Here is a 16,139-nt window from a genome sequence, read left to right as displayed (position 1 = left end):
ATCCGTTGGAACTTTTCCAGAATGTACAGACTGTTGGAAAATGATGACCAATCTACAGAATGTTGGAAAATGATCACCAATGCATCCACTATTTCTAGGGCCATTTCCTTAAGTTCTCTGGGATGCAGAGCATTAGGTCCTAAAAAAATCTTATTCGGTTTTAATCCCATCAATTTGCACAATTCCATTTTATCCTTCATGCTTGACCTCTATCCCTTGGCATTTTCTGAAGATTATTTGTATCCTCCTTAGTGAAGACAGATTCAAAGTATTTGTTCAACTGGTCTGCCATCTCTTTGTTATCTATTATGAATTTACCTGATTCTAACTGCAGGGGTCCTACATTTGTCTTCACCAGTCTTTTTCTCTTCACGTATCTATAGAAGCCTTTGCCGTTTGTTTTTGTTTTCTGCAAGCTTGCTTTCATATATATTTTCCCCTTACGAATTAAACCCTTTGTTCTCCACTACCGAATTTTAAATTTCTCCCAGTCCTCAGGTTTGCTGCTTTTTCTAGCCAACTTATAGACCTCTTGTTTGGCTTTAACACTACCCCATTAGCCATGGATGAGCCACCTTCCCTGTTTTACTGTTATGCCACATAAGGATGTCCAATTGTTGAAATTCATTCATGTGTTCTTTAAATGTCTGCCATTGTCTCTCCACCGTCAACCTCTTAAATATATTGCCTAAGCTATGTTTCTCTGGTGTTTGCAACCCTTTTCTTGTATCCGGTCTAATAGGGAAAAGTGAATCCTGTTAAGAACCAGCTTCCTTTGAGGAAAGTAAAAGGCCCTAACAAGATGAACTTATTATTCTTTTTCTTGCATTGAAGAGAGACTGTTGAATTAGAGTCATAGAGATGTACAGTATGGAAACAGACCCTTCGGTCCAACTCGTCCATGCCAACCAAATATCCGATCCCAATCTAGTCCCACCTGCCAGCACCTGGCCCACATCCCTCCAAACCCTTCCTATTCATATACCCAAAAAGCATCCCACCCAGACATCTCCTCACAACACACTACATTTATCATTGCTGGTCAACTTAACCTGCATACCCCTGAACACTGCAGCCAATGAAGCATGGCCAATTCACCTATCCTGCAAATCTTTGGACTTCGTCGCAGACATTGGAACAAATTAATTGAAAGTGAAATATTGGGAACGAAGTTCTGTGTTTATCTCAGTCTATGGATGAGATTTGAGGAGGGTGAGAATGCATCGTGCATTGCAGCTTTTTCCTCTTTTCTATTCCTGAAGGGAGATAGCAGAGATTCCATCCAAAGGGTCTTGCAAGTCATGTTAAAGAAAAATATTAGTGGAATTAAACCATATATGAATTTCAAGTTGCTGAATGACTCTTTCTGTGTTGTGGGTTCCACAATCCTCATTATATAACAACAGCAACAAAAGCTGCCATTTCCAGACTTGATAATCAGTGCAATTTAAACAGGGGAAAGCTAGCAAACAGCCAACACAAACCGCATTCTGCCATTTAGGCGTCGTGCCTTCATGTGGTCCCCTAGGTCATATCTTGGGCTTGAGAAAAACCCATTTGCAAACCTCCATAATGAATGTGTCCTAACAAAGGGTCTGTAGCCCACCTTCTCCTTTTCCAGATGCTGAAGGATTGGGGCTACATTGCTAGCATCTTGTGTGTCTTAGTACAAAAGAGAGCCACAGGGGTAGGGAGCCAGGGGCAAAAATCTCCCTGCATGGCTAACATGGTGAATCCCTCCGTACATTTCATTGTGTAGTTCATTATTTAAACATGGGAGTTAATAAAACAAACTGAAATAAAAACCAGCCGCAGCCACATTTTCACAGCCAGTGAAATTTGCAGTTAAGGTGACCTGAACACATTTGCACTCAGTGCAGATTGATGCAGAACCTGAAAAGTTTCTTTTTACAACTATTGTTATGCTAAAAATTTCTCATAGCAATTCCAAAGCAGCTTCTGGGTAAAATGGCCCGTGATACCTGAGAGGATGATATACTGTGCTGTGCAAGTCTGAGTTTTAAAGCAGCAACACATTTCCAAAGAAATGCTGACAATGTTTTTATCCAGCGCCCTGAGCTGCGAGAGTACACTGGAAATAATCAAGGTTCCTTCCTGGTTAGTAAAAGCAGAGCCAGGGAAACAAATGTAAAGAGATATTGAAGGCAGCAAATGTTCTCAAAGATGTTAATCCATAAAATTCATTTCAATCAGAATAAGACAAGGGGCCAGGCACTCAAACCAGTACAAGGTACATTTCGGACTGTTAGTGAAAAGTTTTTCTCTCAGAAATGAATAAGCTTGAAATCGATTCTCCAGTAGAACAGTGAAAGCAAACATTCTGGAGGCATTTCTGAAACTTTGGAGCTGAGCTTTAATTGAGTCAATTGAGGTTAAGCACACACCAGTGGTTTGTTACCTGAGCACGAAAAGTTTACTTGATTACTCCAAACCTGTAAAAAAAGACACTTAAGGACACAGATATGGGAGCAGGAGATATTTACCAGTGAGACTTCACTCTGCAAATAAATCAATTCCAAGTAAGGTTTCCTCCTTCACCAACTGGCTATCAAGAGTATAATGGAGACAGGAGAATACTGAGAGGAGAGTTAATTGGCGTGCATAAAATTATGAAGGCACCGAGGCAGAGCAGATAGGAAGGATCCATTTCCTTTTAGGAGAGAGTTCAATAGTCGGGGTGAACAGATTTAAAGTAACTGGCAGCAGGATTGCAGAAGTTGAGGAGAATTGTTTCTTCCGGAAGGTGGGGCTCTGGAACTCAATATCTGAACGAATGAGAGAGGCTAATTTAACTTAAGAAATGAGGCTGTTGAGACCTACAGCTGGAAACTGGAGGGCTCTTGTGGCACAGTGGTAGTGCTCATACCTCTGAGCCAGTAGATCCTGGGTCAAATCCCACTCGCCCCAGAGTTCTACAATAATATCTCTGAACACGTTGATTAGAAAATATTCCTTTGTAGGCATGATGGGCTGAACAGACAGCTTCTCTGCCATGAATTTACAATTTGATTTTTTTTTAAAAATGGAATGCAGCAACAAATGGATCTTGGGGCCACGTGGATTTCAATAGAACAGTCTAGAAATATGAATCCTATATACAAGATATTGTATAACCTTACAGAGAATTAACTTGATTTGTTGACCAATTTAAGATACAGTGATGCAAGTTAGAACTGGCATGTAGAAGAATCAGATGCTGGTCTGTTTGGAATAAGGACAGTCCATCCAGAATGGAGATACCATTTTTGTACTTGAACGTGATACTTTGTTGTATATTGGCTAAAAAATCAGGCCACATGATTTGCTCACTCCATTGTTCCCCAATCCTAATCAGATCTTCAGCTGCAGTAATGCAGCTTCTGATACTCTGCCTCAGCAATACAGCTCTGTGGATGCCATGATATTGGGGTTTTAATGCTGCCAATCTCCAGGTCTTGCACCAGTTGCTAGCCAGCAGAATGGAAACTTGGCGGATGTAACGCATGTCAACTGCACCAGATTGGCATATCCCCCGTGGCACACGAAACCCATCTGAAACCCAGTTGCATCTTGGAAACTTTTACCTCACAAGGAAGGCTCTTCATCCTATCGTACTGATGCTAGCTCTTTGGAAGAGTTGACCAACTTGGTCTTTGACCCCAATGATTTGTCTTTGTTGGACTTACATCTATGAGTCTGCAAATAGTAACATTTTAACAATAATTCAGACATTAGCCCTTTAGTGCATTCCTGATTGAGATTGTGGCCCTCTATTGAAGCCCCAGTTTAAGGCTTGTTAGTAGCCATATCTTCTGACTGAATTGTGTATGTGATCTCTGCAGAATGTATGAGAAATTTGGTGAAATTGCACTGAGGTCCTTTGTCCAGTTCTATCCTCACATTCTCCCATCTGACATCAAGGAATTATGTCAGATACAACCAGCTCACTTCTTAGCATATGTGGATGACCTGCTTAAATCCAAGCCGGAGGACCAAAGGTTAGTATGATCAGCTGGTTCTCTTGATTTATAACTGTAACCGTACTGCACATCTCGTAGAGGAACACAGACAGAGTAGATGCTGTTTATTATCATTTCCATTTTATGCAGGTACTGCTCTGTGAATCACTGAAAGCTTTACAGATGAGTTCCTGTTCAATGGTACAGCTATTCCATAACGTGAATTCAGTATACATTGAGGAGAGCAAAATTTAACCCCTTTCCTTTTTCATTATTTTCCAATTTCAAACATTTAAGTGTTGTAACAAACTGAAGGACCATTAGAAATATCCACTTCCAAAATCAATGAAATCCCTCTGTTCAGAGTTCAGTTCCTAATTTAACCTATATTGGTGATATTGCATCTGTTGAATTTGGATTCTTAACCTCAAGTAATAGAGCCAGAATTGAAAAGTGTTTTGAGTTCCTCAAAGCTATCCAATTCACCCCTGGGGTAGATATGCCTCTCCATCTTAGGGGTAAGGCTGTATCATTTTGACTGTGAACATTGTAGCACAATACTTGGTAAAATATCCAGCAAGAGTTTCTGCTTTTAAAGAAGAGGTGCAGAATTAGAGGAAATTCCTTTTGTGAAAAAAGTGAAAGTGGTCTTCATTTCGGTATGTGCAGTGTCCTGTGCAAATAATTGGCTGATCCTGAACTGAAGCTTTTCTGTCTGTTTTTGTGTGAGCAGATTGCATCTGTTGGAGACCATTCTTCAGCCTAAAACAAGGAAATTAGATTGGCTGCAACTCGCTGTCTCTCATGATGCGCCCCAAAGGATTGATACCACTGATATAGATGGAAATCCCAGGTAAGAAGGAAACACAAGTACTTGCTGTGGGCACAGTTACATGATGCTGTCCTTTTTATAAGTGGTTAGCACTGTTGCCTCACAGCGCCAGAGACCTGGGTTCTATTCCCGCCTCGGGCAATTGTCTGTGCGGAGTTTGCACATTCTCCCCGTGTCTGTGTGGGTTTCCTCCGGGTGCTCCGGTTTCCCCCCAGAGTCACAAGAATGTGCAGGTTAGATGAATTGGCCATGCTAAATTGCCCGTAGTGTTAGGTGAAGGGGTAAATGTAAGGGAATGGGTCTGGATGGGATGCTCTTTGGTGGGTCGGTCTGGACTTGTTGGACTGAAGGGCCTGTTTCCACACTGTAAGTAATCTAATCAAAAAAATATATAATTTATAGCGCACTAGGTATGTGATTAGAGTAAATGGTCTAGTGCATGGTGACCAATATTATGTGTTAGTGTCTATCTGTGCTTATCATGTGAATGTGACTTATTTTCCCAAATTTTGTCAATATCCTTTAAAGTTCTGAAAGTTAAACATCGAGTGGTAACAAGTAATTTGACACAACAATTAACTTGTCATTTATCATCCAGATAAAATCCTGTAATATTTCATTCTCATTAAAGAATGTGTGACTTCCAATTGGCACAATTATAGGAAAGGATTGCTGAGGATGTGTTTGATTGTTCCGTCAAGATGTGTCAGACACCTGATTTATATAATTGGTGCAGAGCAGAAGATTTGGGTTCTCACTGCAAATTGGCATTCTTTCCTCCAGAGCTTTTGTTTTATTCCCGTTTAGATTATACTTGCAGCAAACACTGCTGGGAACTGAAATGTCTATCTATATTCTCTATTGGAAATAGGTTAGCAAAGCCTAGGTTTAACAGTATAATTTGTAACTAATCACTTACTGGGAAATAGATGGTAAGAGATGTCTGCATGAGGTTTTTTTTTACTCAGAGTAAAACCATGCAGTACAAACTAAACAATGTAGTCTGATTTACTTACAGCTGAAGTAATGCATAGAAGCAGAAGATGCCCTTTGTCTTGGTATCTCATATTGGCTAATTATCAGAAACACTGACTTTACTGTTCTGCTATGAGAGAGAATTTGGATTTTTATCCTCAGCATTACACAAGAGGCTTGAAAGAAAGAAATGCTTTTATATGGCATTTTTCACAGCCTTGTGTCCAAAAGTATGTTAATAGTCACAAATAAGAATGATGAAGAAGAGTATCCCTGGATAATTTATAATGAGGAGAAAGTGAGGACTTCAGATGCTAGAGATCAGAGCTGAAAATGTGTTGCTGGAAATGTGCAGCAGGTCAGGCAGCATCCAAGGAGCAGGAGAATCGACGTTTCGGGCATGAGCCCTTCTTCTTTTGTACATGTAATTTGTAGCTCAGGTTGATGATAAGTATGTAAGCTAGCTTGCTGAGCTTGAAGGTTTGTTTTCAGATGTTTTGTCACTGTACTATGTAACATCATCAGTGAGTGTCTCTGGTGAAGCGCTGGTGGTATGTCCTGCCTCTTTATTTCATGGAGCTGCATCAAGACGTTATTTCAATGAGCTGCATTCACACTGCGGCACCCAAGAACTACAAAAAGCAGAAGAAAAATATCTATACAAAGTTTCAAGAAAAACAGGTATCTAATAAACACAATCTGCCAATTCCTCCAGAAATAAACCCAACAAGCAGACACAACAGAACCAAAAACTATAGCCACATTACCTTACATCAAAGACATATCAGAATTGACTTTCAGACTGTTCAGACCCCTTGGCATCATGGTAGCTACAAACCTACCAACACGCTTAAACAGCGACTAACGAACCTAAAGGATCCATTAGATACGACCAGCAAAACTAACGGCATTTACAAGCTACCATGCAAGAACTATAAAAAAAACACGACATCGGAAAAACTAGCAGGAAACATGCCACCAGGATACATGAATACCAACTGGCCGCCAAAAGACACGACCCATTATCACTAGTTTCTATACATACAGACACAAAAGGACACCACTTTGACTGGGACGAAACAACGACATGCACGAGAATTCTTAGAGGAATGGCATTCTAACCAGAACTCCATCAGTAAACACATTGATTATTATCCTTTCTACTTTCCCTTAAAAAGAACCTGAAATTACATCACCCACCTTAAGAGAGCAAGACCTATATACAGCGAGGTGGGACATACCACCAGTGCTTCACTGGAGACTCTCTCTGAAGTTATCTAGTATGGCGACGAAACATCTGATAACAAACCTTCAAGCTCAGCGAGCTAACTTACATGGACGTGTAATTTATGTTTTGTCAGATAATTTCTTAATCAGATTGCTAAATTTAAGACTAGCTTGAAATTTTAAACATATTTTGTTGAGATTTGGTTTCATGCCAAAGAACTTAAATCTCAATCTATCTCAACTGTATGTGTTAGCATTCCCATCTGCACTATGCATTGCAAGGTTCAACAAGGCTCTTCTTAGAGCACCTTTCAAACCTGTGCATCCTACCACCTACAGGGACAAAGGCAGCAGATGCATGGAAACACCACCATCTGCAAGTTCCCATCAAACCACACGTCACCCTGGCTTGGAATTATACTGTTGTTTCTTCACTGTCTCTGGATCAAAAATCATGGAACGCCCTCCCTACCATACTGTGGGTCTCCCTACATCCAAGGACTGCAGGAGTTCAAAAAGGCTGTTCACCATTGTTTCTTCCTGGGAAACTGCAAATGGCCAATAGACCCTGTCCCAGCCCCAGCTGACAACATCCAGTTTTCATGAATGAATAAATAATCGTATTCAAACTCTCTGGATTTCCTAGTAGCTTAGCCATTTCTAATATTTCATTCTCAAAAATCTTTATTAAAATATGTTTGTTACAGTCCTGTCGTTCTCTGCATTTCACAATTCCCAGGGGCAAGATGAATGTGTGTGTGTGATTGGTTTAAAAAATTACATGCAATTTGACACATCATCTTTTGACTTTGCAGAGCAAAAAGGAGAGAAAAAAAGTCACAAAGTTAAAAAGAAAAATTTGTCTTATTTGGATTGTATTATCTGGGCTCCCAAAATATGTAATTTTCAGCTGTACCTTTTGCAATATGGAGACTTTGCTGTACATAATTGGGTGTAGTATTTCCTACTGATAAATGTTAACCACAATTCCCTTGCTGTTCAAAATAGTCCCATGGGATCCTTTACATTCACCTGAGAGCATGCACAGAGCCTTGGTCAGGTAGTGCATCTGAAAGTTGGCATTTCTGACTGTGCATCCCACCCTGGAGTGTCGGTCTAAATGTTTTGCTGAAGTGGGACATGAACTCTCAGCCATCTCTCTCTGAGGCCAAAGTGCTTCTGCTGGGCTGAGGAGATAGGAGAATGTTTGATTTGGATTTGCAATGTTCATTTGAAGTTTAAATAAATTGTGCTCTTGGTTTACTCTCTCAGGCCTCACTCCCATCGTTTTACATGGGGCTATGCTCAGCTGATCAGTTACTTCATTCGGCTTCCAGGAGATCTTGAGACAAAAAAGAAAATGTTAGACATCTGTAAATCCTATGGGTAAGTTCACTAGCAACGTCGTTGATACCGCCTGCTGTATCTCTGTCAGAGGTGTAGCGAGTAGTGTTAAACTATAAGGTTCAGAGAATTCCAGTTCCATTATGTGCTCAGTTGATTTATTCATGGCCTTTGGGGCACTGTAATTAACTTGTTTACAGGATTAGTTCTGGAGTAGGAATTTTTTTTCCACCAAATACTTGGCCCATCATTTCTGTGTGTTTTGCATGCCATTAGAATATGGGTGTTCACTGTGATGTCGCAGTTCATAGAATCCCTACATTGTGGAAACAGGCCCTTCGGCCTAACAAATCCATACTGACCCTCTGAAGCTTAACCCACCCAGACCCATTCCCCGACCCTGTTGTCCTCTATTTACCTCTGACTAATACACACCCTTGAATACTATGGGCAATTTAGCATGGCCAATTCACCTAACCGACACATCTTTGGATTGTGGGAGGAAACTGGAACACCCAGAGGAGACCCATGCAGACTCTGGGAGAATGTGCAAACTCCACACAGACAGTCGCCCAAGGTTGGAATCGATCCCGGGTCCCTGGTGCTGTGAGGCAGCAGTGCTAGCTACTGAGCCACCATGCTACCCCCTTCATTCAACAAGTTGTTGAATTGCTCCTGCTAACTCACTGTCTGAACATGTGTAAAGAATCACTAATTGTCAGAACTGCAGAAAATTTGTCTTTACCTGTGGACCTGTGTCCCAGCAGGTGTCTGCAATGTTGAGAGATAGTGAGTGTTTACTGCTTTCTGCAAATGAGAATCTTTTGCAAATGCCCATTAAGTTAAGCCTCAGCTTTTCAGTCATAATGTTCCAAAGGGCTAGAAGCTGCCGAGCTCTTTGGGATGTGTGCCTTACAGAGAATGTATCTTTTAAAACTAAGAATATGAAAATACCTTGAGACATGTCAGAGTATCACATGGTGTGTAAACGAAAGCAAGACCATGAAGTGTAGGAGCAGGAGAAGCCCATTTATCACAACGAGGTCATAGCTGATCTGGTCATCCTCAACTCCACTTTCCTGCTTTTTCCCCATCATCCTTGATTCCTTTACAGATTACACGTTCACTTATCTTGCAGTTTCTTAATTTCCTATTGAGTTTTCAATCCTTGGGCTGTATATCTAACATGGTGTGAATTTTGTAAATATTAAGTCATAGAGTGAAACATGCTGCACTGGAATAAATTGAATATTATTGTAAATTCTGTAAAGTTCACATGGAAATTTTGAAAAATGTTTAAAAATAGTTCACCTTTTGAATAGAAAATGCTTAATTGAAAATGTCATAAATGAGATCAAGTTGTCAATGAAGGGAGAAATGAGGGAAAGGTGAACTGCATTATGCCATAAAAGATGGATACTTCACAGTGCATTGGAGGAGAAATGGCTGATAGTTTGAAGGCGTGGATAAATCTCATCTGATTCCTTGTTTAGCCATATAATTACCAATGCTGATGTCAGTAGGTGGTGTATCATAATCTGGAGTAAGAATGGCCTCAATTAAAAGTACGAGTAGTGAGGGGACTGCAAGCCGGGTGAACTATAGGGTGGAAATTGAGGGGAAGCACTATAGCTAGGAATTGGAAGGAAGTGGGGAGTTACATAGGGAGGATATTGGAGAGAACAAGGTAAGTGCCATAAACTTGAGAGGGCAGTGTAGGAGATAAACTATGTAAAAGGAAAAAACTAGAATCCATGGATGGAGGAGCAGAGATATTGAGATTGCAGGGCAAATAAGGGGAGAAGTCCAAATGTTGGGATGGGCAGGAGAAGTGGGATCAATAAGGAGAGGTGAGTAATTTGCAAGTAAGATAGTGAAAGAAGTGGAGAGTCTTGGTCATGTAGAGAAAAGACATCTCTAAGTAAGGACGCTGTCTCTATCCTGAGGTAATGATTAATTTGTGGAAAATGAGACATGTTGAGAAGTTTACAATTAGCTTATTTCCATAAGGCTAGATAGAGAAATGGCTATTATTTAACATGGGCTGCTTTGCATTCACAGGTTCTGGCCTGCGTATCTGTCACTTTGTCTGCAGTTAGGCCACAGAGTTGAAGCTTTCACTGTCATTGTTTACCTGGATGATATCAGTCTACTTGATGAACAGAATGGTTTGTATTTCATTGTCTAATCAAATTGCTTACATTTATTTAAGTTTTGTTTCTTTGGACTCACTTCCCAAAGTCTTCAGTTGTTTCAAGTCCTCATTGAAGGTTCTGGACATCTATTTTGATTCCCCAGTAGATTTGCTAGGCTGGTACTGATTCCTGATGAAGGGCTTTTGCCCGAAACGTCGATTTTACTGCTCCTCGGATGCTGCCTGAACTGCTGTGCTCTTCCAGCACCACTGATCCAGAATCTGGTACTGTTTGAGGCTGAAGGAATTCTATTTAGACAATTGAGTTAAATAGTAGAGAAAGAAGAGAAGAAAGGCAGACTTGCATTTATGTAGCCAGTTTCCTGACCACTAGATGTCTTGAAACACTTTACAGAATCTAAGAAATACTTTTAAAGCGTAGTCAGTTTGTAAGTTGTAACAAGTAGCCAACTTGTACAGTGAAATTCCCACAACCAGCCATGGGATGAAGACCAGATAATCTGTCTTTGTGATGTTGATTTAGCATTAAATGTTGAGCAGGACATTGTGTGATTTTTAACTTTGTACATCCACACAACACCAGGTTATAGTCCAAACAGGTTTAATTGGAAGCATTAGCTTTCACAGCGCTGCTCCTTGTGGTTGTACCATCTGATGAAGGAGCAGCGCTCCGAAAGCTAGTGCTTTCAATTAAACCTGTTGGACTATAAGCTGGTGTTGTGTGATTTTTAACGTTGTACACCCCAGTCCAACACCGGCATCTCCAAATTGTGTGGATGGCTTTGCTGCTCTTTTTAAAAGGTGCATTGGATCTTTTGCGTCCAACAAGTAGATGGAAACTCTGTCTAATGTCTCGTCCAAAAACAGCACCTCTGACAATGTAGTACACCCTGCATTCTCTCCCAACCTCAGTACTGCTTTGGAATGTCAACCTTGATTTTCGAAACTGGACTTTAACCAGGAGCCTTGTTGACTCGGTTGAGAGGTATGCCAAGTACTAAATGTTGCCACTTTGTGTTAAGATTGCTAGCAATACTGTATTGTGTTTCTCTGGACAAATTCATTTTTGTCTTGGAATCTGTATAAATCTGGGCAGGAATCTGTCTAAACTACTGCCCTGTCAGGGTAACTCTATCTGGATTCAGTCTGCCCCTCGTGCATTGGCCTGAGTAACTGTATTTGAATCAATCTGCACAAATCGTGTTATCTTGAATAAATCTGGTTGGATTGAGTGTGTTGAAACCACACTGTCTTGTGTTATAGGCTGGTCAGAGTGAGAATGCCTGTTGTACTGTCCCATTCAACTATTTGAATTGGTTTTGGGAAAGTTTTAAAAGTGATGGTTCTCCCTTGTTTAGGTCTGATTCCTGAGACTCTGGAAGAGTGGAAATTCATTCTGGAGCTGGTTCGGAATCATCAACACATCAATCTCTGTCCTGCTCTGGAGAATGGAGACGGTGTCAATGGTGATGCTGATTGGTCAAATAGTATCACCCTAGAGAATGTAGCTGTGCTCCTTGCAAAGGCAATTGGCCCAGACCGAGCACACTCAGTCTTACAGGACTGTGGCCTGCACAGGAACATGTCTGAGAGATTCAGCAGAGTATGTGACATCCTAAGAATTGCAGAGAAAAGGCAGAGGTGAGAAGGGCACCAAGCCCAGTTTTCAATTTGTCATCCTAATAAACTAAGATATTTCCAATGTAGCACACAGCTGAAGGTGCAGATTTCTACTCTGTGATGTGTAAACTGGAGTGCTCAGACAATTGGCCATTCTGCCTCTGGGTTGATGAGGGAATATCATTTGGAATTGCCCATGAATCATCTCCAACTACAACCTTATTTCCCTTTCTCAAATTATTGCATGTGTTGACGTTTTTCAACTCTGCTCACTTACCCCATAGTTCAACGAATTTATCTCTTCAGTCTGATTTCTGCCCTTCAGCAGCTAATCCGCTCTGCTCAAAGTTACTGTTAATATCCTCTGCGGTTACAGCCATAGTCCTTTTAATGCTTTTCAAATCTGCCCTAGCATTCATAACTACACTGTCTTCCTGGCATATCTCTTCTGAGGCTGACTTCTGTGTAGCAACCTCAGCAAGCCTGGGTACCATACATCACAGGAGGCCATTCAGCCCATAGTGCCTATACCAGTCTGCATCCTGTGCCTTATAGTAAGTTTTTAGTTGACTAAGGATTCATTGTTGGTGACCTCCCTTCATTAGTGTCATCCGCAGATGAAGCGTCAGCTCCAATACAATAAAATACAGCAGATGCTGGAAATCTGATGTACAGAAAAAGCTAGAGAAACTCTGGTCTGGCAGCATCTGTGAAGGGATAAACACAGTTATTGTTTCAAGTCCTGATGACTTCTTCAGATGGCACCTAGCTCTATTACTCTTTCAGTTCCCATAACTGGTTTGATTTTGTCATTTTACTTGTCTTAGAAATTTTCATTGAAAATCAAAGAAACCAAAATCATTGTTTGCAATCTCTCTGCATCTTGTCACAGATTCTCAGTACTCTCCCTGGCTGTCTGGTCAGACTGGAACAACTTGTGACTTGGAGCTAAGCTTGCTCTCGAATGTCTCATCTATCACCAAACCTCTCTAGTTCATTCACTGTAACTTTCTAGAACCATTATTCAGGTCTTTGTTAAGTAGATTTTCTTAAAATCTTTAATACTGGCTTTCTAATCTCTACTATTTGTAGTTACAAATGTTAAAGCAAAACTTAGCAATTGGGTCTTTGTTACCCAGTGCATTGAATCTAAAATCCTAATCTATTGAGCCTGTTATCACAAATAGGATGATGGAATTCTTATTGCAAACAGATCAGCTGTAACTTAATTGAATGGCTGAGCAGATGCATGGGGATATTTCTGAACCCAACTTGTATGTTTGACTTCTTTACACCACACCTCTGCAATTGTATTAGTTTGTCTGACCAATCTCGATTTCCTTGCCATTCTTCCTGCCTCACTTTCCCTACAGGTATCCAGAAGTACTTGGCTATTTCACCCCTACTTTCTTTCCATCAAACCCTGTAGTGTGCCCCTTACTCTTAACTGTAGAAGCCTCCCTGAACCAGTGCTTTGACCAAACTTGATCATCTGTCCTAACTCTTCAATACTGACCCGACATTTGTTCTGTTTCTCTGTGAAGATCATTGTGATGTTTCTGTACATGCAATTTGTCTTAGAGTATTAAAGACTTCCACCTGAAAAATTGCATATCTCTGTATGTTGGATGAGAAGACTGGTTTTATTTGCCATTTGCTCAAAAGGTTTCAAAGCAAAGGCCAAAATAAAAATTGTGTCATTATCCACTCTGTTGTGACTGACTGCCCTGTTTTCTGTTTCAGGGCTCTTGTCCAGTCCATGCTGGAGCGATGTGATCGTTTCCTGTTGTCTCAACATGCATAGAGGAGCCAAAATAAATGATACTGTGGACGCGTTCAGCTACCTTCTTGAGAAAAACTGCCCTTTTTGTACAAACTTTGCTTCCTGCTCATCTCCAATGTGCAATAATCTACTGATTCTGGTTTCCCAATCCCATTGCTAGTTTGGAAATGCTAATTTCCAAGAAATTTGGCACAATGGCTGGTTTACTCCTTGATGCTTGCCTGTTAAAGGGACTTGTAACAAGACTATTACAGTTTACCTGTGCCTTCTACTTAATAACTAGCTGAGGACTAGACAATCTGTTCATTGGATTGAACATCTTGTCCTTGTGTGTCGGGTATATTGTATGTTGGGACACCAGTTGCCGTGAGCGCTGACTAATTGCAAATATCACAAGTATGCTTTCTTCATCTGAGGAGAGAAAAGGTGTCAGACTTTTGAATAAACCTTATAACCTATGTTTTGAAGCCGTGTGTGCTTTTTTCATTCGTGGGATGAGAGTATTGTTGGCAAGATGAGTATTTCCATAGAACAGAATCCCTACAGTGTGGGAGCAGGCCATTTGGCCCAGTGGGTCCACACCAACACAGCAAAGAGGCAACCCATCCTATCCCCATAACCAGGAAATTCCCATGGCTAATCCACCTGGCCTACACAATTTTGGATTGTGGAGGAAACTGGAGCACCAAGAAGAAACCCACACAGACGAGGGGAGAATATGCAAACTCCACGCAGTTGACTGAGGATGGAATCGAACCCAGATCTGTGCCCTTGTGAAGCAGCAGTGCTAACCACTGAACCACCATGCCACCCTTCACTAATTGTCTTTGAGAAACTTGGTTGGAATATCTAGAATACTGCGTTCAGTTTTATGAAATACGCCCCTGGAAAGAAATATGAGCTTTGAAAAGCTTGATGTATAAATTCAACAGATGGCACAGTTACATTTCAAGAACAGTTTGCACACACTTAGATTGTATTGTCCAAATTTTCAAAGGTTGATGGATGATCTAGTTGGGGATATTTCCAAAATTGTGATTTGATAGATTTCATCCCAATGCTGTTCCCACTGGTGAGAAAATCTGAAGCAAGAGGATATAGTCTTAATACGTAGAGCTGGGGCAGTTAGGAGTGTGATCAGGCATTACTTTACAGAGTAACCTGGTTCTTTCTCTTTCCTAAAAGACTCTGGTTCCAGTTTGATTTGAATTTTCAAGACTGATAGATTTTAGAGAGCAGAAGTAGATAAGTGGACTTCAATGGCAGGTCATCCATGATCTAATTCAGTTTTCGCTAACCTTTTAAAGCAGAAGATCGTGTTTGAAAATAACGATCTACCTCTAAGAAAATGTAAACATTTTATTTTTAATGCTACATAAATGTAAAACCATGTGCATAAATTATTCTTCTTACCTTCTACTTACCAGACGCAGTGTGACACCCGTGACCGCACGTTATCTGCCAGACCCTTGAGGTCTGGGATTGCTAGTCATACACAGCTCATCCAATGAGTATTTGTGCAATATATCAACTTGATCATCTTTAGTTTGTAGAGTGCTATCTCTCAGACGTATGCAGTAAAAGTAAGCCTTTATTTCAAAAGCACTGAATGGTAAGAATGAATATTTTTCTGTTTTCAAAATCCCAAAAATGTCTTCCTTGATCTGAATTTCATATTAATAAATTTTTCATTACAATTACCTCCGCATCCGACTCCACTGCTTTGTAAATCAAATACCTGGTGGAACATGATAGCCAGTTCACTTGAAGGAATAGATGTGAGACAAACATGATGATTTGTTCGATCATTGGGTCTTTGTAGTGTTGTAGAATAGGCGTCTAGAGATTTAGATACCTAATTCTTTGAAGTTTGCATCACATATGGACAGGTGGTTTAAAAAGGTGTTTGGCACGCTTGCCTTCATTGCTCAGTCCTTTGAGTATAGGAGTTGAGAGTTCATGTTGAACTTGTATAGGACATTGTGAGGCCTCTTCTGGAATACTGTGTCCAGTTCTGGTTGCCCAGTTATGGGAATGATGTGATCAAGCTGGAGAGGGTTCTGAAGAGATTCACTAGGATGTTGCTGGGTATGGAAGATTTGAGTTAAAAGTATAGGCTGGGACATTTTTCCCTATAACGTAGGAAGTTGAGAGGCGACTTTAAAGAAGTTTATAAAATAATGATGGGTATAGTTAGAGTTTATGGTAATTATCTTTTTCCAAGGATAGGGGTTATAAAGACTA

General features: G+C 40.5%; 1 protein-coding gene across 2 annotated transcripts in view; it reads left to right on the top strand.

The window, feature by feature from the left end:
* hps5 (HPS5 biogenesis of lysosomal organelles complex 2 subunit 2) overlaps positions 1-14,353 on the top strand; it is a 60,232-nt gene extending 45,879 nt beyond the window's left edge. The window contains exons 18-23 of one of the 2 annotated variants that reach the window (XM_060838816.1): positions 3,843-3,998; positions 4,693-4,812; positions 8,266-8,379; positions 10,399-10,505; positions 11,851-12,133; positions 13,856-14,353. In XM_060838816.1, the coding sequence (XP_060694799.1) occupies positions 3,843-3,998; positions 4,693-4,812; positions 8,266-8,379; positions 10,399-10,505; positions 11,851-12,133; positions 13,856-13,916 (841 nt within the window). In that variant the 3' untranslated portion in view covers positions 13,917-14,353. The remainder of the gene's footprint in view (positions 1-3,842; positions 3,999-4,692; positions 4,813-8,265; positions 8,380-10,398; positions 10,506-11,850; positions 12,134-13,855) is intronic. The other variant, XM_060838817.1, reaches the window with a different exon arrangement.
* The last annotated feature ends 1,786 nt before the right edge of the window (positions 14,354-16,139 follow it).

The sequence above is a fragment of the Hemiscyllium ocellatum genome, chromosome 18 (assembly GCF_020745735.1).
Source record: "Hemiscyllium ocellatum isolate sHemOce1 chromosome 18, sHemOce1.pat.X.cur, whole genome shotgun sequence".
Lineage (NCBI taxonomy): Eukaryota > Metazoa > Chordata > Chondrichthyes > Orectolobiformes > Hemiscylliidae > Hemiscyllium > Hemiscyllium ocellatum.
This window is presented reverse-complemented; position numbering and strand designations above follow the sequence as displayed.